Source organism: Eleutherodactylus coqui, chromosome 10 (genome assembly GCF_035609145.1).
Source record: "Eleutherodactylus coqui strain aEleCoq1 chromosome 10, aEleCoq1.hap1, whole genome shotgun sequence".
Lineage (NCBI taxonomy): Eukaryota > Metazoa > Chordata > Amphibia > Anura > Eleutherodactylidae > Eleutherodactylus > Eleutherodactylus coqui.
In genome coordinates, this window is record NC_089846.1 from 97250143 (window position 1) to 97273044 (window position 22902).

The 22902-nt window shown below is 45.5% G+C and overlaps 1 protein-coding gene across 1 annotated transcript; it reads left to right on the forward strand.

Annotated features, from left to right (window-relative positions):
* The first annotated feature begins 664 nt into the window (after positions 1-664).
* Positions 665-19069, forward strand: LOC136580753 (mucin-2-like). The gene is made up of 4 exons (XM_066581580.1): positions 665-966; positions 9975-13472; positions 17794-17888; positions 18703-19069. The coding sequence occupies exons 1-4, from the start codon at positions 909-911 to the stop codon at positions 19015-19017; spliced, it is 3966 nt and encodes a 1321-aa protein (XP_066437677.1). The 5' UTR covers positions 665-908; the 3' UTR covers positions 19018-19069.
* Positions 19070-22902: the final 3833 nt, after the last annotated feature.

The following is a 22902-nucleotide window of genomic DNA, read 5'->3' on the forward strand; positions in this document are numbered from 1 at the left end:
CCTCTTACTCTTTTCACTGCATAGTGATCATTGAGTGTTATGTAGCCTGCAAGACAGAGGGCAGAAGTAGTTAAAAACCGCTTCTCCTCTGGGTCCTCGGCTACATTGCAGGAACAGGCGCTTTAATCCCACACCATATTTTTACCATGGGCTGGGATTAAAGTTTATGACCAAGTGCTGTAAATTCACGGTGCTTGGTCCTTAAGAGGTTAAAGGGTTGTAACATAATCACAAGTTCTCCTTGGTACACAGGATATCCACATGATAGGGGATAACACGCTGATTGACGGGGTTCTTACTGCCGAGACCCCCGCCAATCTCCAGAAGACAACTCCTGTGTCCCACTATGCCTGTCACTGCAAGAGTCGCTCCTCCCCCTCCGCAGTGACATCACTGTGAATGCAGCGCTGGCTGATCATACGCGGTCAGCACTTCATTCATTTCAATAGGGACCGACAGATTCTACAAAGAAGCAACTTTTTTGGGCAATAGGGTGGTGGGCTGGCACAGTGCCGGTCTACATTCCCCACCATGGTCATTGGTTTCAGTATTGATCTTCTTCTTCCAAGACGTTTCTCTCTTATTCATTGCATCCCATTCCAGTGAGGAGGCCGGGGAGTCGGGACACATTCCAACCAGATGAGCACCATGAGTCACACATGTAGACAACAAATAACCAACCTTGTAAAACTCTCTTAATTGTCTTAATATTGTACCTTAGTGAAATGAAGGCCAATTTATGGAACGTGATTGGGGCCGCCGACATGGAGATGTTTACGAGGTGACATGTCACACATTGTTCATGGAGTCCATCACCCCGTCTATAGACTATATAAAGATGGAATTCCCTATTTCCAAGACTTTGGGATATCACTGATACACATCTCTAAGACTCAGCGACAGACATCATGGGGACGAGAAAGCGGCCTGCCGGGCTCCTTGTTATATTCCTGCTGCTCCTAGGAGGTGAGTACCGGACGCACTGCTCTAATCCACATCGCTCTAATTAATGATAAAGGAACTAATTAGTAAGATCCGTAATTGGGAATTATCTATCAAAGCCAAGATAACGGTGGTGTGATTAACCGGATCAAGTGGACTATTATAACAGTATAATGACCAGCAATGAGGAAGGAATAATGTTATGCACCGGAGCTGCCGGGATGTTGTGATGGGATGGGGCTGCGATACTTTTAGTAATTAGATTACATGATATTACTGCATTATATCAGGAGGACAATTAGTATTATTTCTCATGTTCTGCTTTACGATAGATTACGGCGTATTCCACATAGTTTGATGCAATCGTTTAAAATTGCCTCGGCATGAAATGAAAGTTTCTTCCAAGTAATTAAGTGGAAATTTTAACCCCTTACTGAAAAAAAAAAATTTAATAAATTCGATTTCTCCTCCCCAAAGAAAATACTGTACCTCTTATTTTCCCGTTGACGCAGCTGCCTGAGGCTTGTTTTTTGGAGTTGTATTTCTCACTGATGCTATTTAATGTAACCTATAATAACTCCAGACGGGTCGGTGATCCGGGATTATTCCGATTGCCAGATTGGAGTCAGGAAAGAATTTTTCCCCATAATTAGGGGAAAATTGGCTTCTACCTCGCTGTTTGTTTTTTTCCCTCCCTCTGGATCAGCATTGTACTGAAAAACTTATAAAAATTTCTTAGTGGTGTGAAATGGAAAAAAAAACAAAAAAACACAATGTTGCCATTTTTGGGGGGGCGTCTTGTTTCTATGGTGTACATACTGCTGCAAAAGTGACATAATAATTTTGATCAATGTGTCAGTATGATTATATTGAGAGTTTATTTCTATTTTATCTGCTGAACTACTTAAAAAAAAAAATCTTAATATCTTTTTAAATATAAATGTATATAGGCCGCCATCTTTGGACCACTAACTTATTATTTTGCGAGGGCTGGCTTTTTGGGGGACATCCTGTGGTTTCTATTTGTATTTTTTTGTAGTGCGCATGACTTTTGGTTCGCTTTTTATTATATTTTTCTTGGAGACGAGGGACCAAAAAAGTGTAATTCAGCCGTTGTGTCTTTATTTTTTCTGCTGGATGGATCTTTTAGCTGCAGGGATCGCTGAGAGTTGTAGTACATATTATGTAGGTGCTGCAGACTAGAGCCACGTTCTTATACTTCTGGTTTGGAATATTAGTATCATACTAACTATACGTATGAATACACTACAGAGTCTAACCACTCTATATGGAGTTGGTGGATGGTTGAGCTCCCGGCTTCCTAGAGTCTTTAAACTACATGTGTGCCTGATAGTTAATGTTATACTATTTCCAATAAAGATTGATGTTTTACGCTCGGGTGGACATAACCCCGGGCATTTATTGCCTTGTAGGCAAGTTTGGTATAACCTGTTGGAGCCCCGTCTCTCTAGGGGTCCTCTTTTCTTTTAGCTGTGTGCTAATAGTAATAGTAGCCCCAATAGTAATAGTACCCCCAGCAGGGGCCCGAGTATTAATAGTGACTCTAGCAGTGGTTTTATCAGTAATAGCACCCCCAGCAGTGGCCAAAGTATTAATAGTGACCCTAGCAGTGTCTCTAACAATAATAGTGCCCCCAGCAGTGGTCCAAGTATTAATAGTGACTATAGTAGTGGCTCTAACAGTAATAGTGCCCCCAGCAGTGGCCTGAGTAAAAATAGTGACCCTAGTAGTGACTCTAACAGTAATAGCACCCCTAGCAGTGGCCCAAGTAGTAATAGTGACCCTAGTAGTGGCTCCAATAGTAATAAGGCGCCTTATGCGCCCTCCATACCCTGAACCTGCACCCGTAGGAGAGGTTACACCTCTGATTACAGGAGCTAAAGAGAGAGGGTGACATGCTGGATGGCGCGGGGTCATTGCCCAGTCGAAGGGGCTTTTAGCTGCCAATTATTTTTTACTGCCCATTAATATGACTGCTAAAAGATAAATACCGGCACTGGCCTTAGGACTTAATTGCCTGATGGGCTGGTAAGTTACGGGCCGGGCGGCAACCCTACATACATCCCAGCATCACTAATAATTTTGTGTTCAGCCTTTTTAGTATTTTTCTGTCCGTGTCTCTAATTTTCTATCACTGATGGTCCTCATGTTCACTCATGAGGCGGCCACCGTCCATTGGCAATGTGCGGGCTGGACCGCCGCTCCATAGTCTGCCGATCTGCTGGGTGATAGAGAGTCGTGATCTCCCGTTCAAGTAGTCGGTGGAGGTCCCAGCAATTAGATCTCCAGCTATCCATCTAGGGGGTGGGTGACAAGTGTTGTGGCTGTTATACCATGTTTTGGTGGGGAACAAACAATAGAAACCACAACACAAAAATGCACAAAACATGAAATGAATGACATCATTGGGAGGCGGGAATAGACTGGTGATAAATTATGACATCTGTGGCGATAGTAAGGCTACATCCACGTCCGCGTTGGAACCTCTGCTAGATGCTTGCAGGACTTTTTCATCCGGTAAAATGGCGGACATCTGAGTGGAAACCAAACAGACCCCATTATAGTCTTATGATGGAACCAAACAGCATCAAACTGACGCGATTGATAATAATAGGGTCTATTCGGCGCTGCTCCGTTCCATCATTAGATGAGTCCGTTCCGCCAGCGGATTCCCCTTTCCTGCTCCCGAACCCCCAATGCAGATGGGAAAGCAGCCGATCTTCTGTATGATCAGTTCTTATAGCAGAGCAGAATAAAGCTGCAGCCACGCCCTGACCAAGCCGGAATGACTTGCTGGCAGCCTCCTGACACCAAACTCCAGGAGCACACAAGACAATGCAAGGACAGAGTCCTGCACCCATATGTGGACCCCAAGACCCAAAACCCTCCCGAAACCTCTAATCCCTACAAATCTCAGTGCCGTGCACCCTACCTGTTAGATGCCGCCGCTTTCATTACTACATCGCTGTCTCTGAAGTTCTTGCACAAGACATAACATGTAATTAGGGGCTGTAAGATGGCACAGGCGCTTATTAATGGCTGCTAGATGCTTGTAAACACCCTGCATACACGGATCATCAAACACAGACATGAGGAAAGTGAAGCTGCAGCCAAACACCGTCTTATGTGAAACTTCGATGGAAAACTGTAATGAAACACCCACAACCACGTACTGTATACACCAAGCGGTCCCTTTATTGCAGACCCCTGTTTAGGAATACATTGCAGCTCCGTTGGCCTTCAGAACCGCGGCAGTTCATCATGGCATCCATCCAGAGCCAAGAAAACCTTCTCGCACCATCACTGCTCCTCCACCAGCTGACAGGAAGGAGCCAGCAATTCATGCTGCTTGCGCCAAATTCTGACCTCCCATCAGCACGGGGCAACAGAAATCTGGATTTATCTGATCAGATATTTTTTTGCTGCTCAGTGATACAAGTTTTGCGCTCTTTTGCCCGCTGGAGTCTTGCTCTTTTGTTTCTCTTAGACACTATGGCACTGGAACTGGTCGTCTGCTGTTATGGCCCATCGTGTTACGGAATCGCGAGTTGTGCGTTCTTTTCCGACCACGAGTGTTGTGTCTGGCTGTCCATGTAGGGTTCAGAGACCCACAGCGTTGTACACATACGGCCGTGGGCATTAATCCTAAAACTAACGCTTTGTTGAGGTACCCTTTGACTTTATGACAGCATTCAGTCTTTTTCGGCAGGGGTCTATCTGCATGGCACATCTTGACTTGGCAATCTTTGCCACTCTTACTTGTAAAAGCGCTGTAAATCTGTCAGTTTGCAAGGGCATCTCCTGTGTAGCGCCCTCTTCAGGTCACCCACAGATCTTCAATAGGATTCAGGTCAGACACTGGCTGGGCCATTCCAAAACTAGAAAAAGCCATCCTCTTGGTGATTTGGAGTTCTGCTTTGGGTCGTTATAGTGCTGAATGGTGAAATTCTTCTTCCTCTTCAGATTTTGAGCCGAGGCCTGTAGGTTTTGTGCCAAAATGGACTGATATTTGGACTCTTCATAGTTCCCTCCCCCTTGACTAAAGCCCCAGTTCTGGCAACAGAACAGCCCCCACATAATGCAGCCCCCACCATCCTCACTGGGGGTCTTCTAGTGATGGCAGTGTCGGCTTTGTGTCAGACATCCCTTCTGGAATTCTGGCCCACAAGTTCCCCCTCAATCTCATCAGACAGAACACGTTCTCCACGGACTTCGGGCAGATCGGATGGAGGTTATGGCCGGGTGTGGATGTTCTTCTTTGTTAGAAGAGGCTTCCATCTTGCCCCCTTACCCCACAGCCCGGACATATGAAGAATACGGTAGATGGTTGTCACATGACTACACAACCAGTACTTGCCAGATACTCCTGCACCTCCTTTACTGTTACTGTCGGCCTCTTGGCCTCCTGGAACAATGTTCTTCTGGCATTTCATCAATTTCTGAGGGCCGTCCAGTTCTTGGTGATGTCACTGTTGTGCCAAATGTAATCCCCTTCTTGCTGACGGTCTTCACTGTGCCTCATGGTATATGTAATACCTTGGAGATGTCTTGGCCCCATTCCCCTGACTGATGCCTTCCAACAATCAGAACCCTTTGATGTCTTGTAAGATCTTTATGGACCAACTAAGAAAATGTCAGGAAAATCCTCCTAGAAGAGACAAACTTTATATGGGTGACATCAGCATCCCTGTAAATAATGGCAGCGGAGTGCTGACTACTGCTGATCATGAGGTTAAATGTGATTGGCTGATTCTGAAAACACCCACATCCCCAAATATAAGATGGTGTTCACACTTATGCAGCCACATTATCTTAATTTTGTTATTTTTAGTTTTGCACCCAAAGGTTGCCCTCACACTGGTGAGAATCTGTGAGGTTTGTGCGTTGCGAGACGCACAAATATGGAGCCTATGTGATGCTATGCAGGAAACAAATCGTAGCATGTTCTATCTGTCTGCGATATCGCCCATTGTTTACAATGGCGCTGGTGCAGCAGTTGGCTCATTGAAAGCAAGGGGAGAACTCTGGGATCCTCTGCTGCGGGGGAATAGGGGAAGGGGATATTTGTGATCTTTGCTTTTATTAACATCTATGGGGCGACATTCTCAAATTATGTCAGCAGGTGTCGCTCTTGTAGAGGATTCCCCACTTGGATACTTTGTTGCAGGCACAATCCTCACAGGAATGTTTTTAATTAACCTGGATGTTTCCTTTTATTAAGTGCTGCTCATCTGTAATTTAATGACTAGAGATGAGCGAGCGTACTCGCTAAGGCTAACTACTCGAGCGAGTAGTACCTTATACGAATACCTGCCCGCTCGTCTCTAAAGATTCGGGTGCCTGCGGGGGAGAGCGGGGAGGAACGGGGGGGGGGGGGGGGTCAGGGGGAGATCTCTCTCTCCCTCTCCCCCCCCCCGCGCTCCTCCCTGCTTACTCCTGCAACTCACCGCTCTCCCCCGCCGACACCCGAATCTTTAGAAAAGTGCGGACAGGTACTCGCATAAGGCACTACTCGCTTGAGTAGTTTGCCTCAGCGAGTACGCTCACTCATCTCTATTAAGGACTAATGGATTTGGCTACATCTGCCAGCTCTCAGCACCGCAGTATCTTGTGAAAACCAAGTATATCTGTTTGTGCTACTCTACATACATGCGGATGCTTCTCTAACAGGATGAGACTGTTCAGTTATTAGTTACATCTGGTAGGTTTTAGTACTGAACTCCCATTATTTTCTATTGGTATAAAAGTTTGTGTAACATAAACTTAAAGAGGTTGTCCCGCGCCAAAATGTTTTTGTTTTTTTTCATAGGCCCCCCGTTCAGCGCAGGATAAACCCAAGGGATGTGTTGAAATTTAAAAAAAATTTTTACTTACCCGAATCCCCTCTCTGCAACTTCTTCCTTCTTTTCCTCCAAGATGGCTGCCGGGATCTTCCCCCACGATGCACCGCGGGTCTTCTCCCATGGTGCACCGTGGGCTCTGTGCGGTCCATTGCCGATTCCAGCCTCCTGATTGGCTGGAATCGGTACACGTGACGGGGCGGAGCTACGAGATGACGCGTAGAAGGGCGGAGCCAGAACGCCGCTCGTGCCTGGACCGACCAGAAGGGAGAAGACCCTTCTGCGCAAGTGCGTCTAATCGGGCGATTAGACGCTAAAATTAGACAGCACCATGGAGACGGGGACGCCAGCGCAGGGAAGGTGAGTATATAACTTCTGTATGGCTCATATTTAATGCACGATGTATATTACAAAGTGCGTTAATATGGCCATACAGAAGTGTATAACCCCACTTGCTTTTGCGGGACAACCCCTTTAAATAGATTATTCCTAAGGGAAGGGCATTGGATTAGTTTTGGCCGGTTTCACATCGGCACGGGAATCTCCAGTTGGAGGTTCTGCTGCCGATCTGGCAAAAAATACTGGGAAATTCAATCCTACATGCAGGCCTTTTTTGTCGGTGAAAGGCCGGGCAACTGAATGGACACAATTATAGTCAATGGCGTCCGTTCAGTTATAGGACGGATCCGTTTGGCTAGGGGATTCTCCTTTCCTGCTCCCATAGCAGAAACCGGATTCCCCAACACAGATGGGAAAGCAGCCCTAATGTCCCAATTATTACACAATGAGATGTATATTTAGGATGAATGGGAGGGGTAACTAATGTCTGTGATTACCGGTAATAGTCGGCAGGAGTGCCATAAGCTCCACTTATATAATATATTAGACAATTCTCTGAGGCGTCTCATCCATCATTCTGAATCGCTTCTGAGAAGGGAGTTGCTGTTCTCTGAGGTACAAGAACTTCTTATAGGAATAGCAGGAACATTTCCACTCACTGTAATAACTGCTGCAGGAACCGGCGCCAAGTCACGGTGGGCAGTCTAGAAGGATACTTACAAAACAGATAAAACAAGAGTTCCTCCAAATCATTACAAAGATGTCACAGGGATCCGTTGCCCATTGAATTAGACCTAATATAGTCTGTATCCATAATTACAAAATCTGATGGATTAACCCCTTAATGCAACACAACATAAATTTAAGAAAGGGGGCAGAAGTGAGCCTTTGCTATCCTGCAGCGAAAGCCGGCTGCAACTGCAACAGCGGGGATCAGTAAAAGCACCGATCCCCACTGTTAACTGCTTACATGCCAGAATCAAGGTAGATTGCAGCATGCAAAGCTTTTTCAGAGGCTCCTGCTATGTAACAAATAAAAGGAACAATTTAAATTTAACTTTATTACCACTGTGGCAATGTGCGCATAAGTGGTGGTGGTGGGGGGGGGGGGGGGGGGGGGGTAGTGATAACACAGCGGCACACTCAGTCCATGTAAAAGTCCAAATAACTTTATTTTCTTAAGTATTCAGAAATAACAGAAAACAATCACCACTGGCAGCAAATATAGTTTGTGTGATTAACAAAACAAACACTTGCCCTTTAAGGCGCTAACTAAACAGCAGTACTCTCGCTTACTCCTAATGTGCAGCAATGGTCAGCAAACAGCAGAAGTCCACCAGGTAGGTGTGCTCACTCCTGGCTCTGACGGCCTGGACTTGCAGCCTTTTATGTCCCAGTGATTAACTCAGTGGGTCCAGCTGAGCTCACTGGGACCCAGACCTGGACCCCAGGCTAAGCATTTGGGTGTAATGTACCCTGTCTCCACTACTCTTCCTTGCACATGTCTACACCACTTGTAGCTCAGAAGAGGGAACGATTAGGTCGGTACTAAATAAACACTGGGAAGTCCTGCCTCACACAGCCGTTTTTTTCCTCGAATAGCACGGCGTTTTCAGCACTTCGCTAATTGCTGTATGACACTCCCATTGTTTTCAATGAAGCCTCTCAGACAGCCGCTCGATCGCGGTGATTTCCAGTGCTGCGATTTTAGAACAGAGTCTGTTGTATTTTGGACGTTTAGCGCACCTCATCAATGATGATGTATGCTAAACTCCACTGCCGGCCGCGGCTCAAAATGTGTAAGTAAAATCCCGGCAAAGCGCCACGATTGAAATCGCAGCGCTTTGCCAAACACCTGTGTGCGGGAGGCCGAAGAGACCTCGGAACCTTTTTTAAAGCCATTGATATAAACAGTTATTTACCATTCAGTAGCAGCCATTATCACAGACAGCTATGTATTATCCCTGCAGGCACTAGTGCAGAGCGCGCCTGTAGTGTAAAGCATGCCCCTACCTACAGCAGAACAAGTGCGCCCCAAGTGGGCAAGCCTTGTTCATACATCCTATAAGATGTGTGGACATCATGTCCTGATGACTCAGGACGTACTCATCAGGGCAGAGACTCACAGCTCCCAGGTTATACAATACTACATAACATTAGGCACATTGATTAAACATGGTGCCGCACCGCCAATGATCCAGTGATATACAGAGTTCTATTCTAGTAGTGCAATGAGCTGTTGATAGACGCCAAATATTAAAGAGGTATTCCCATCTCAAGAAACCCATTTCAATGCACTGCAAATAGGAAACTGAAGCGCTCACCAATGCCCTGTTTTCTTGAAAACCTGTATTTCTTTAAAGTTGTTTCCTGCCCGTTGCTCGGGGAACCCACCGTCTATGGAGCAGAGATGAGATAGCCCGGGCTTGTACATTAGTAAGGGCTCTGAAGGGTTCTAAGCAGCACAAACAACGAAGCCTTGATCGCACTAATCAGATGCCCTGCTATGCAAAGAAACAGCAAGCGCCGGCGGCTCCGCTCCACAGCGTTAGTAACTTTAGAGAAGGTACAAGTTTCCAAGAAAAACACACGTCATTTGAGAAATACATAATTGGTGAGCGCTACATTCTCCTGTTTGCATTACATTGCAATGGGATTCATAAGGTCGGAATACCCCTTTAGAATGGAATGTCTGTCCTCCAGCAGAACATGAGGAGTAACCAGGTCTATAATGTAATCAGAAAAGGGGTATTGTTATAGTGCATGAGCGTAATAGCTGTAATGCCTTCACTAATTTCTCACTATTACTGTCTCCTATAACAATTACTACAGCTCCAACCATTTGTGAGGCACAAACAGACGCCGTAGCAGCAACTGCAGCTGTAGCTGTGACGACTGCTGAAGCTCTAATTAGTACTGTAGTTCAAATTCTTACTGCATCTCCAACTACCACAACAGCTCCAACAACCACTGCAGCTCCAACTACCACTGCAGCTCCAACTACCACTGCAGCTCCAACTACCACTGCAGCTCCAACTACCACTGCAGCTCCAACTACTACTGCAGCTCCAACAACCACGGCAGCTCCAACAACCACTGCAGCTCCAACTACCACAACAGCTCCAACAACCACTGCAGCTCCAACAACCACGGCAGCTCCAACAACCACTGCAGCTCCAACTACCACAACAGCTCCAACAACCACTGCAGCTCCAACAACCACTGCAGCTCCAACTACCACAGCAGCTCCAACTACCACTGCAGCTCCAACATCCACGGCAGCTCCAACATCCACGGCAGCTCCAACAACCACTGCAGCTTCAACTACCACGGCAGCACCAACTACCACGGCAGCTCCAACAACCACGGCAGCTCCAACTACCACAGCAGCTCCAACTACCACTGCAGCTTCAACAACCACGGCAGCTCCAACAACCACGGCAGCTCCAACAACCACGGCAGCTCCAACAACCACTGCAGCTCCAACTACCACTGCAGCTCCAACAACCACTGCAGCTCCAACAACCACTGCAGCTCCAACAACCACTGCAGCTCCAACTACCACTGCAGCTCCAACAACCACTGCAGCTACAACTACCACTACAGCTCCAACAACCACCGCAGCTCCAACTACCACTGCAGCTACAACTACCACAGCAGCTATAACTACCACTGCAGCTCCAACAACCACTGCAGCTCCAACTACCACTGCAGCTCCAACTAGCACTGCAGCTCCAACAACCACTGCAGCTCCAACTACCACTGCAGCTCCAACTACCACGGCAGCTCCAACTACCACAGCAGCTCCAACTACCACAGCAGCTCCAACTACCACTGCAGCTCCAACAACCACTGCAGCTCCAACAACCACTGCAGCTCCAACAACCACTGCAGCTCCAACTTCCACAGTAGCTCCAAGTACCACTGCAGCTCCAACAACCACGGCAGCTCCAACAACCACGGCAGCTCCAACTACCACGGCAGCTCCAACTACTACAGCAGCTCCAACAACCACTGCAGCTCCAACAACCACTGCAGCTCCAACTTCCACAGCAGCTCCAACTACCACTGCAGCTCCAACAACTACTGCAGCTCCAACTTCCACAGCAGCTCCAACTTCCACAGCAGCTCCAACTACCACTGCAGCTCCAACAACAACGGCAGCTCCAACAACCACTGCAGCTCCAACTACCAGTGCAGCTCCAACTACCACTGCAGCTCCAACAACCACTGCAGCTCCAACTACCACAGCAGCTCCAACTACCACAGCAGCTCCAACTACCACTGCAGCTCCAACAACCACGGCAGCTCCAACTACAACAGCAGCTCCAACTACCACTGCAGCTCCAACAAGCACGGCAGCTCCAACAACCACTGCAGCTTCAACTACCATAGCAACTCCAACTTCCACTGCAGCACCAACTACTACGGCAGCTCCCAGTACCTCTGCAGCTCCAACTACCACTGCAGCTCCAACTAGCACTGCAGCTCCCACTACCACTGCTGCTCCAACAAGCACTGCAGCTCCTACTACCACTGCAGCTCCTACTACCACTGCAGCTCCAACATCCACGACAACTCCAACATCCACGGCAGCTCCAACATCCACGGCAGCTCCAACTACCACAGCAGCTTCAACTACTACGGAAGCTCCAACAACCACAGCAGCTCCAACATCCACTGCAGCTCCAACTACTACGGCAGCTCCAACAACCATGGCAGTTCTAACTACGACTGCAGCCCCGACTACCACGGCAGTTCTCACAACTACTGAAACTCCAACTACTACGGCAACTCCAACAACTACTGAAGCTTCAACTACTACTGCAGCCCCAACTACCACTGCAGCCCCAACTAGCACTGAAGCTCCAACTAGCACTGCAAGCCCAACTACCTCTGCAGCCACAACTACTACTGCAGCTCCAACTACTATTGCAGATCAAACTAGCACTGCAGCCCCAACTACTCCTGAAGCTACAACTACTACTGTAGCTCCAACTACAACAGCAGCCCCAACAACGTCTGCCGCTCCAACTACTGTGGCTGGGGGTTCCACTACTGCTACCGAAACTATAGCGTCTGGAGGTTCCTTTACTGCTACCGAAACTACAGCTGCTGGAGGATCCACTACTGCTACCGAAACTACAGCGGCTGGAGGTTCCACTGCTATTACCGAAACTACTGTGGCTGGAGGTTCCACCACTACTACCGAAACTACGGCGGCTGGAGGTTCCTCTACTACTACCGAAACTACAGCTGCCGGAGGTTCCACTACCACTACCGAAACTACTGCGGCTGGAGGTTCCACTACTACTACCGAAACTACGGCGGCTGGAGATTCCACTACTACTACTGAAACTAGTGCTGCTGGAGGTTCCAGCACTACTACCGAAACTACTGCAGCTGGAGGTTCCACTACTACTACCGAAACTACTGCTGCTGGAGGTTCCACTACTACTACTGAAACTACTGCTGCTGGAGGTTCCACAACTACTACCGAAACTACAGCAGCTGGAGGTTCCACTACTACTACCGAAACTACTGCTGCTGGAGGTTCCACTACTACTACCGAAACTACTGCTGCTGGAGGTTCCACTACTGCTACCGAAACTACAGTGGCTGGAGGTTCCACTACTACTTCCGAAACTACTGTGGCTGGAGGTTCCTCTACTACTACCGAAACTACTGCTGCTGGAGGTTCCACTACTACTACCGAAACTACTGCGGCTGCAGGTTCCACAACTACTACCGAAACTACAGCAGCTGGAGGTTCCCCTACTACTACCGAAACTACTGCTGCTGGAGGTTCCACTACTACTACCGAAACTACTGCTGCTGGAGGTTCCACTACTGCTACCGAAACTACAGTGGCTGGAGGTTCCACTACTACTTCCGAAACTACTGTGGCTGGAGGTTCCTCTACTACTACCGAAACTACAGTGGCTGGAGGTTCCTCTACTACTGAAGCTACAGTGGCTGGAGGTTCCTCTACTACTACCGAAACTACTGCTGCTGGAGGTTCCACTTCTACTACCGAAACTACAGCGGCTGGAGGTTCCACTACTACTACCGAAACTACTGCTGCTGGAGGTTCCACTACTACTACCGAAACTACTGCGGCTGCAGGTTCCACAACTACTACCGAAACTACAGCAGCTGGAGGTTCCACTACTACTACCGAAACTACTGCTGCTGGAGGTTCCACTACTACTACCGAAACTACTGCTGCTGGAGGTTCCACTACTACTACTGAAACTACTAAGGCAGGAGGTTTTACTACTACTGAAACTACTACTACTACACAAACCACTGAGTCTGGAGCTTCCGCAGGTCAGTCTTTTATATGAACACTATTGACTATAGTGCCAATTAATGCTTCAACCATCAAAAAGTACATTACTATTCTATCCATTGAGTCAGCGTAGTCATGTTAACCATTGAGAGTAGACATGTACTATACAGATGTGTCCTGCCTTAACTGCTCTTGTACTTGCCAGGAAACCAAATATAATTATATAATATAACCAATATAATCCTACACCATTCAGTAAAAAACATATCACTTTTTTCCTTTTTTTTAAACTAGCAACCTACAGTGATAGATGGCCAGTGGATGGCCTTGTATACAGTTTTGGAGCATACGGTGATGGATGGTATTGGTTAGGGTGCCTACAATGATGGATGGACAGTGGATGGCATTAGTTACAGTTGTCGAGCATACGGTGATGGACAGCATCGGTTAGGGTTAGAGATGGGAAGGCCTGGAAAGAAAACAGAAAAATTGGGAAAAATAAACTGTTTTTTATTCCCAGAAAAATTGGAAAAAAAAGTGTGTAGAATATGTTCTTTTCCAAGGATAAATATATCTATGGCATGGTATTCAAACTATATAACATAAAATATGGCTTTGAAAAAAATGGGAAACAACAGTTTTTTCCCCCAATTTTTCAGGTTTTTTTCCAGGCCTTCCCATATCTCATTGGGGTGCCTACAGCGATGGATGGGCAGTGTATGGCATAAGCTAGGATTAGAGAGCCTATGGTAAGGGATGGCCAGTGTGTGGCATCAGCTAAGGTTATAGAGCCTGTGATGATGGAATATGAGTGGATGGCATCAGTTGAGGTTAGGGAGTCTATGGTTATGGATGGCCAGTGGATAGCATCGGTTAGGGAACACACATGATAGATGACCAGTGGATGGCATTAGTTAGGGTTACAAAGCCTGTGATGATTGATGGTCAATTCATGGCATTGGTTAGAGACCATGTAGTGATAAATGGCCAATGCATGGCATCGGTTAGGGAGCCCGTGATGATGGATGGCAAGTGCATGGCATCGGTTAGGGAGCCTGTGGTGATGGATGGGCAGTGGATGGCATCGGTTAGGGAGCCTGTGGTGATGGATGGGCAGTGGATTGCATTGGTTAGGGAGCCTGTGGTGGATGGATGGGCAGTGGATGGTATCGGTTAGGGAGCCTGTGGTGGATGGCCAGTGGATGGCATCGGTTAGGGAGCCTGTGGTGGATGGCCAGTGGATGGCATCGGTTAGGAAAACTGTGGTGATGGATGGGCAGTGGATGGCATTGGTTAGGGAGCTTGTGGTGGTGGATGGCCAGTGGATGGCATTGGTTAGGGAGCCTGTGGTGATGGATGGCCAGCAGATGGCATCGGGTAGAGAGCCTGTGGTGATGGATGGCCAGTGCATGGCATCGGTTAGGGAGCCTGTGGTGATGGATGGCCAGTGGATGGCATCGCTTAGGGAGCCTGTGCTGATGGATGGCCAGTCTGCTTGTGCAGAAAGATAGCAGCATACCCACACAAGAACAGAAGTGAATAAATACTGTACCAGAGCCAAGCTCAGTACATAAATACAACACCAGTACCAAGCTCAGTAATACATACATCTCCAGAATTAAGTTGTTAACATAAATAGAACACCATAAGTATGTTTAGTAAATAAATACAGCACCAGAACCAAGCTCATAACATAAATACAGCACCAGAACCAAGCTTATAACATAAATACAGCACCAGAACCAAGCTCATAACATAAATACAGCACCAGACCAAAGCTTATAACATAAATACAGCACCAGAACCAAGCTCATAACATAAATGCATCTCCAGAAATAAGCTCATAACATGAATAAAGTCACAGTGTGCCGCTGCCACTCCCAATATTGTTGAGAAGATGCCTTTTACTGGGGAAATAAGAAGGAACTATATTGTGCTGCCTTTACTTTGTGTCTTAATGATTCACCCTTTTGAACATCTCTGCTTACTTTGAGTGAATAGAAGCATTCTTGTTCCCCGCTGGAGGCTGAAAACCTGTACAGAGCTATAACTTCTCTCGTTTACTACATCAGCAGCACAAATTCTGCTTGTTACAATGTATCAGCCTGCAGTTCTGGCTGCAAAGTATTCAGTCTGTAGGAGTCTTTAGCCTCTGGATGTAAGAACATCACTTTCACTGACAGCAAGCAGAAATCTTGAAAATTGTGAGGAATAAAAACAGCATATATCAGAAAGCTACAGAACATTTGTTATACAGTGACTAAGCTTTATCTATAGGGACTGCTGTCAAGTACCTTCAGGAGAAGCGTTTCATATAAGTGGTGCAATTATGAGTGAGCTTCATAGTGACATTATTATTGGCCCCATTTATTGCATTATAGCGCCACCTGCTGAGCAGTCTGTAATACTACAACTTAGAGAATGATTAAGACCAGTGTCATATGGGTGTATGAGCAATGACTGCAGTAACCCTCAGCGGCCACTTTCCACCAAATTCCCATAGATATGTAGGGCGATTTGCCTCCATTCCTCGACTTCTGTCCTGCAATGCCTTATCGCCTGTATTAGCGATCATAGGCACTGGCAATGCAGGACACCTGTAGCTTTGTGTCCTGTTGCCATTGAAACCTGTTGTCCCTCCGTGATTTCATCACGAGAGTCCAATGATGTCACAGAGGGATCGCACTCCCTCTGTGAACCCTGTACAGGGAAGGGAAAGGAGTTAACAGCAGGGGGTGCTGTCCCGATGCCCCCGTACTGTTGCAGCGTGAGGACGGCTGCTGCGTGAGATCTCTTCTGATCTCGCGCTATCCCCAGGGCATAAGTGTATGTCCTGTTGTGTTAAGTACCCTGCAGCCAGGACGTACACTTACACCCTGTGGCATTAAGGGGTTAACAAATGTCTATTCGCCATCTCCACATTCTTTCTCTATTATGACTAGGGTCTTTATGGGGGCCACTATTACTACTGCAGCCACTATGAGGATCACTATTATAATTGAAGCCTCTATGGGGGACACTATTACTTTTAGGGCCACTATGGGGTCACTATGACTACTGGTGTCACTATTAACCCTTTCCAATCCACTGTCTGACCTCTGAAGACATTATGGTTTAAAGCTGTACAGCTCCGATGTTGGAAGACGTCCGTCAGGGTTCTCTTACTGTATATTGCCAGCCTCTCTGCTGTCAGAGCCTATCCAATGTGTCACCTCATGCAGTACTGGCTTTAGCCAGCAGACAGCGCTGTTGTATAACGGCAGAAAAAGAGTAAGCCCCCTAGGAAAACCAGGCTACAAATTGGATTGGAAAGGGTTAATACTAGGATTACTATGGGGAGTAACTATTGATATTGAAACCATCAACCACATCACTAATACTACTGGGCCACTATAGGGGGGCAGTAATGAGGGGCACTAAGAGGGCTACTCACCACTTGGGCCACTACATGGGACATTATTACTCTGTGATTTCTGACAATGGTCTCAATGGTTCAGATATGTGGTGGGTATCTTATGTATTGATGCTTTCAATGCCTGTAAAGTAACTGTTTTTCTGTGCTGGGGGGCGCCACTTCACACTTTACCTCAGAGAGTATATAATCTCTCAGCACCCCTGGGTTTCCCCTCCAGGCATTACGTGTTTGGACACTTTCTGGTAGCTGCAGAGGAAATATCTAGCCAGACACAACTGCCCCTGGTGATAGGAGCTGCTCACCAGGGGGTTAGAGAACCAGGATTCATGGCGCCCTTCTGATAGTTACCGCAACAACTTAAAAAGTGGGTTGTCTTCATAAATCAATCCCTTTAAGTACAAAAACCCATGTAACATTAATAGGTGGCCTCATATCCGCTTACATGTAAGTGAAACTAAACCCGAACTACCAGTTTGTATCTCTTGATTTATGGAAGCTAACTTGCTTCGCAGCTGCTGCCTGGCATTGAGTGTTGATCCTTGGTTTGCAGTTGGCCAAGAGATCTAGCCCTTCTCCAAGTCGTTTTGCTCAGCTATATTCCATTTAGCATTCAGGGAGTCTTGCTATTAGCATCACTTACATTTATCAATATAGTCTATCGTCTGACTACCCATAAGGCATCGGTATCAATATCTTCACTTATAGATGTAGCAAAATCTGATGTGACTGATAACTTTCTGTGGCAAGTTATCTTTCCTAGACCATTGAAAAGCAGTTGAAAGGATGAATAAACCGTCGCAGGAAGTTATCATAATGAGTCAAGTTAAACTTTGCTGCATTTGTAGATACAACTTTGACTTCTTTTGTGCAAAAATTCTGACTCTTCAGCAGATATTCAGCAAGTTTAACCCTTACTTACCTTTATCATTATGTTTGATTTTCAGCTGCTGATGCTGGAGGACTTCCATACTGGGCGGTGATTCTGATAGCGTTAGCCGCAGCGGTTGGCGGCATCTTAGCTCTGCTCGGCTTATTTTCAGTAAGTATTAATTAGGTTATGCAAAAATGTCCACTGAAAAAGTGGATTCTTTATTGACATGAAGCACAGGTCATTAAAAAAGTGTCCCCAATCACCTCTATTTTAAATTAGACCAAAAGGAAATCAATACTATATCCCCCTCATATATCTATAATATACGCCAACTTGTAATGGCAGAGGGGTGCCTGCACCATCACTTTCTACCGTGTTTCCCTGAAAATAAGACAGTGTCTTATATTAATTTTTGTTCAAAAAGGTTTAACTTTTTTACATGTATAGCTGCCTGGACACTATTTAAATTGACTTTTTTAATTAACTGTTAGCAGGGCTTAATTTTTGAGTAGGGCTTATATTTCAAGCATCCTCAAAAAGCCTGAAAAATCATTTTGCATCCTCAAAAATTCTGGAAAATCATGCTAGGTCTTATTTTCAGGGTATGTCTTATTTTAAGGGAAACGGGCTATTAGAGCAACCCTTTGGTTTTAGGACAAAGTTCTGTTCCAGGACAAGAGGGGCAGGGGATATATAACTTGCAGTTGTTCTTCTCTGCCGCGCCTCTGATTCTTTGGCATTGGGCTCTGATTTCGGCTATTCAAGATGGCTGCAGTAATTTTCTAACTACTTCTGCATTGACTGAACCTGATGCACATTGCGCATTATGGAAAAGTCATTAAAAAAAACATGCAAATGTTGTCTGTAAAGGCAGAGGTCAGCCCCAAAAATGCTGATATCCCACACAATACAGGGGTCCCAAACACTACTACTTATTAACGCCTCATGTAGAATGGTGATGACCTGATTTTTCTCCTTGTAGGTCTTGGCTTCAATGTTCCCCTCTGGTTTCCTGAATATAAGCTCAGGTGTTGCTCCGGGCATCTCCAGTGTTCTACCAAATACTGCAAGCACTTTTCCCGGCCCCTCCACTTACACATCACACCATCTGAACTATACCTTTGGGAGTGATAACACTGAGCCCATACAGCTTCATCTGGAACCTCGTTCACAACCACCAAGCGATCCACCGAGGCGTCTCCCACAACATTCACCACCTCATCAGCACCACGGAAGAGAACAGTCACCACGTCACCATCCCAGCCAGGAGGGAGGACGAGGACCCCATAAAGTATAAGCGCAAACTTTCCTGTAAATACTTTGCATAAAAGGTTTTTGATTCATTTTTATAGCTTTCTGTTGCTGTTGTTTTCTTGTGTACATAACACACATGGTGGTAGTCACAGCCCGTATTTCAGTCACAATGATCTGTGTCTATCTAGTTTAGCTCATTAGCCCCCAATGTTGGTCCAGAGGAAGTAAAAAGGAAACAAAACAATGAGGTAGAAGTCTGGCAATCGGAATCATCCCTGGATCACCGGAACCTTCTGAAGTAATCAGTGACTATGACATGTACTACTGTAACGATCAAGAAGGGTGTAATCTAAACATGTACTCTATTAGTGAGTTCCCCATCACCACATCCTCAGCTAGAGAGTTCCATAGTCTCACTGCTCTTACAGTAAAGAACCCCCTTGTATGTTGGTGTAGAAACCTTCTTTCCTCTAGAAGTAGAGAGCGCCACCTTGTTACAGTCACAGTCCTGGGTATAAACAGTTGGTGGGAGAGATCTCTGCATTGTTCCCTGATATATTATACATAGTTATTAGAGCGCCCCCTTGTTACAGTCCTGAGTATAATACATGATGGGTGACATCTCTGTATTGTCTCCTGATATATTTATATATAGTTATTAGAGCGCCTACTTGTTATAGTCCTGGGTATAAATAGATGATGGGAGAGATCTCTGTACTGTCCCTGATATATTATACATAGTTATTAGGTTGCCCCTTTGTTACAGTCCTGAGTATAATAGATGATGGGAGAGATCTCTGTATTGTCTCCTGATATATTTATATATAGTTATTAGAGCGCCTACTTGTTATAGTCCTGGGTATAAATAGATGATGGGAGAGATCTCTGTATAGTCCCTGATATAGCTATACATAGTTATTAGAGCGCCCCCTTGTTACAGTCACAGACCTGGGTATAAACAAGTCATGGGAGAAATCTCTGTATTGACCCCTGATATTTTTATACATAAGTATTAGGTCGTCCCTCAGACATCTTATTTCTAAAGTAAAAACCTAATTTTGATAACCTCTCTGGGTATTGTAGTCCGCCCATTCCATCTATTACTTTACTTGCCACCTTTGTATCTGCTCAAGCTCTGATGTATTCTTCTTGAGTACCGGTGGCCAAAACTGTCCACAATATTCCATGTGTGGTCTGACCGGTGACTCGTAATGATCCTATTTGCCTTGGCAGCAGCTGCCTGACGCTGGTTGCTCCAGTTAAGCTTACAGTTAACTACAATCCTCAAAGTCCTTTCCCATGTCAGTGCTCCCCAGTGGTTTCCCATTTAGTATATAATGGTGACATGTATTTCCTTCGCTCATGTGCAGAACCCTACATTTATCAGTGTTAAACCTCATTTACTACTTTTTTGCCCCTAACGTATCCAGATCCATTTGTCACCGCATTCTGTCTTCACTTGTGTTAATTACGCTACAGAGTTTTGTATCATCTGCAAATATTGCTATTTTACTGTGCAATCCTTCTACCAGGTCATTATTAACCCCTTAGTGACGGCGCTATCGTAAAACTACGTCCTGCAAGCAGGACGTGTATGGAGGGAGGTAGCGGCGCTATCTCCCTCCATACAGCGCGGTCGTCAGCTGTTTATTACAGCTGACACCCGCGGGCAATAGCCGCGCTTGGCCGTTCGCGGCTATTAACCCTTTAAATGCAGCTGTCAATTCTGACAGCGGCATTTAAATCCCCCGAACGCTGTTCGGGGGTCCCGCCGCGGTGAGATCGGGGGATCCGTGCAGGTGTCATGGCAGCGGGGGGCCTAATGAATGGCCCCAGGGCTGCCTTAGCAGACTGCCTATCAAGCCATCCACACAGGGTAGCTTGATAGACTGCCTGTAAAACAGCAGTATGACGTAATGCTATAGCATTACGTCATACTGCAGGAGCGATCAAAGCATCGCATGTTGAAGTCCCCCAGGGGGACTTCAAAGTAAAGTAAAAAAAAAAATCAATAAAGTTTTTTTAATTGTTAAAAAAAAAAGTTATAAAAGTTTAAATCACCCCCTTTTTGCCATATCTATTAAAAAAATCGAAATCATAAAATAAAAATATGTATTTGGTATCGCCGCGTCCATTAAAGTCTGATCTATCAAAGTAGTGCATTATTTTTTCTGCACGGTGAACGTCGTCCGAAAAAAAAAATAAAGAACGCCAGAAATACACTTTTTTAGTTACCCTGTCTCCCAGAAAAAATGCAATAAAAAGCGATCACAAACTCGTATGTATTCCAAATTGATACTATCAGAAACTAAAGGACATCCCGCAAAAAATGAGCCCTGGCTCAACTACGTTGACAGAAAATTAAAAAAGTTATCGCGCGCACAAAATGACCGCAGAAAATAATTGAAAAAAATTAAATATCTTAAAAAAAAATACCAGTATTACAGCAAAAACAATACTATATAAGTTTGGTATCGTAGTAATCGTACTGACCCATAGAATAAAAATATCAGGTCTTTTTTTGCAGTTTGTGCGCCGTAGAAACAGGACGCACCGAAAGATGGTGGAATGTCGTTTTTTTTCCATTTCTCTCCGCTTAGAATTTTTTAAAAGTTTTTCAGTAAATTATATGGTACAATAAATAGTGCCATTGAAAAATACAACTCATCCCGCAAAAAACAAGCCCACATACAGCGACGTCGATGGATAAATAAAGGAGTTACGATTTTTTAAAAGGGAGTAGGAAAAAACAAAAATTGAAAAAAGCAAAAAAGCTCCGTCACTAAGGGGTTAAATATGTTAAACAGAATAGGGTCCAGTTCTGCCCCCCACTAGTAATGATGACCCCTCCAGCGCTGACTCCTGCGGTACCCCACTAGTAACCGTGACCCAATCAGAGTATGTACCATTTTTAACCACCCTCTAGTTTTTATTACTGACCAGTTACCCCCTTACATACATTCTCGCCCAGACCAAGCATTTTCATTTTATATACCAACCTTTTATGCAGCATAGTATCAAACACTTTGGATAAGTCCAGATACACAAGATCCAGTGACTCCCCGGTCCAGTCTAGAACTTACCTCCTCGTAGAAGCTGTTCAGGTTGATTTGACCGGAGCAATCTCTCACAAACCCACGATAGCTATACAGCTATTATCCTTGAGGCACTCCAGGATTGCATCTCTTAGAAACCCTTCAAACATAATACCCACAATAGAAGTAAGACTTACTGGCCTGTAGTTTCCAGATTCACTTTTTGACCCCTTTTTAAATGTGCCAACCCAGCGGAACAGATGCCGTTACTATAGAGTTCTTAAATATAAGAAACAAGGCTCTGTCTATCAGATTACTTAATTCCCTTAGAACCCTGGGGTGTATGCCATCAGGACCCAGCGATTTGTCTATTTTAATCTTTTAAAGGCAGCTCTGAACTTCTTTTACAGTTAAACTGCTGACATTTAATGGAGACTTTATGTTATCACTCTGCATCTCATGGGTCAGAAACGCTCTTTTCTCCTTAGGGAGAGCAACTATATACTATAAATAAGTGAGGAGACTCAAATGGCCACGCACGCTCCTCTGGGTAATATGCAAATAAGGGAGATGGAATAAATCCTCCACAGTGCCACCTACTAAAAGGCAGCATTCCTTCGAGTCAAAGTGGGACTTTTTATACAAGTCTTGCTACAATGTATGTACATGGGGTCTGGCTTTGCTTTTGATTCCCAGTCATTGTAGCAAGACTTGTATAAAAAGTCCCACTTTGACTCGAAGGAATGCTGCCTTTTAGTAGGTGGCACTGTGGAGGATTTATTCCATCTCCCTTATCTGCATCTCATTTGACATTTCACTTTCCTCTGTGAATACACTGGAGAAAAAGCTGTTTAATAGATTTGCTTTCTCATCATCACCCTCTACAATGTTAC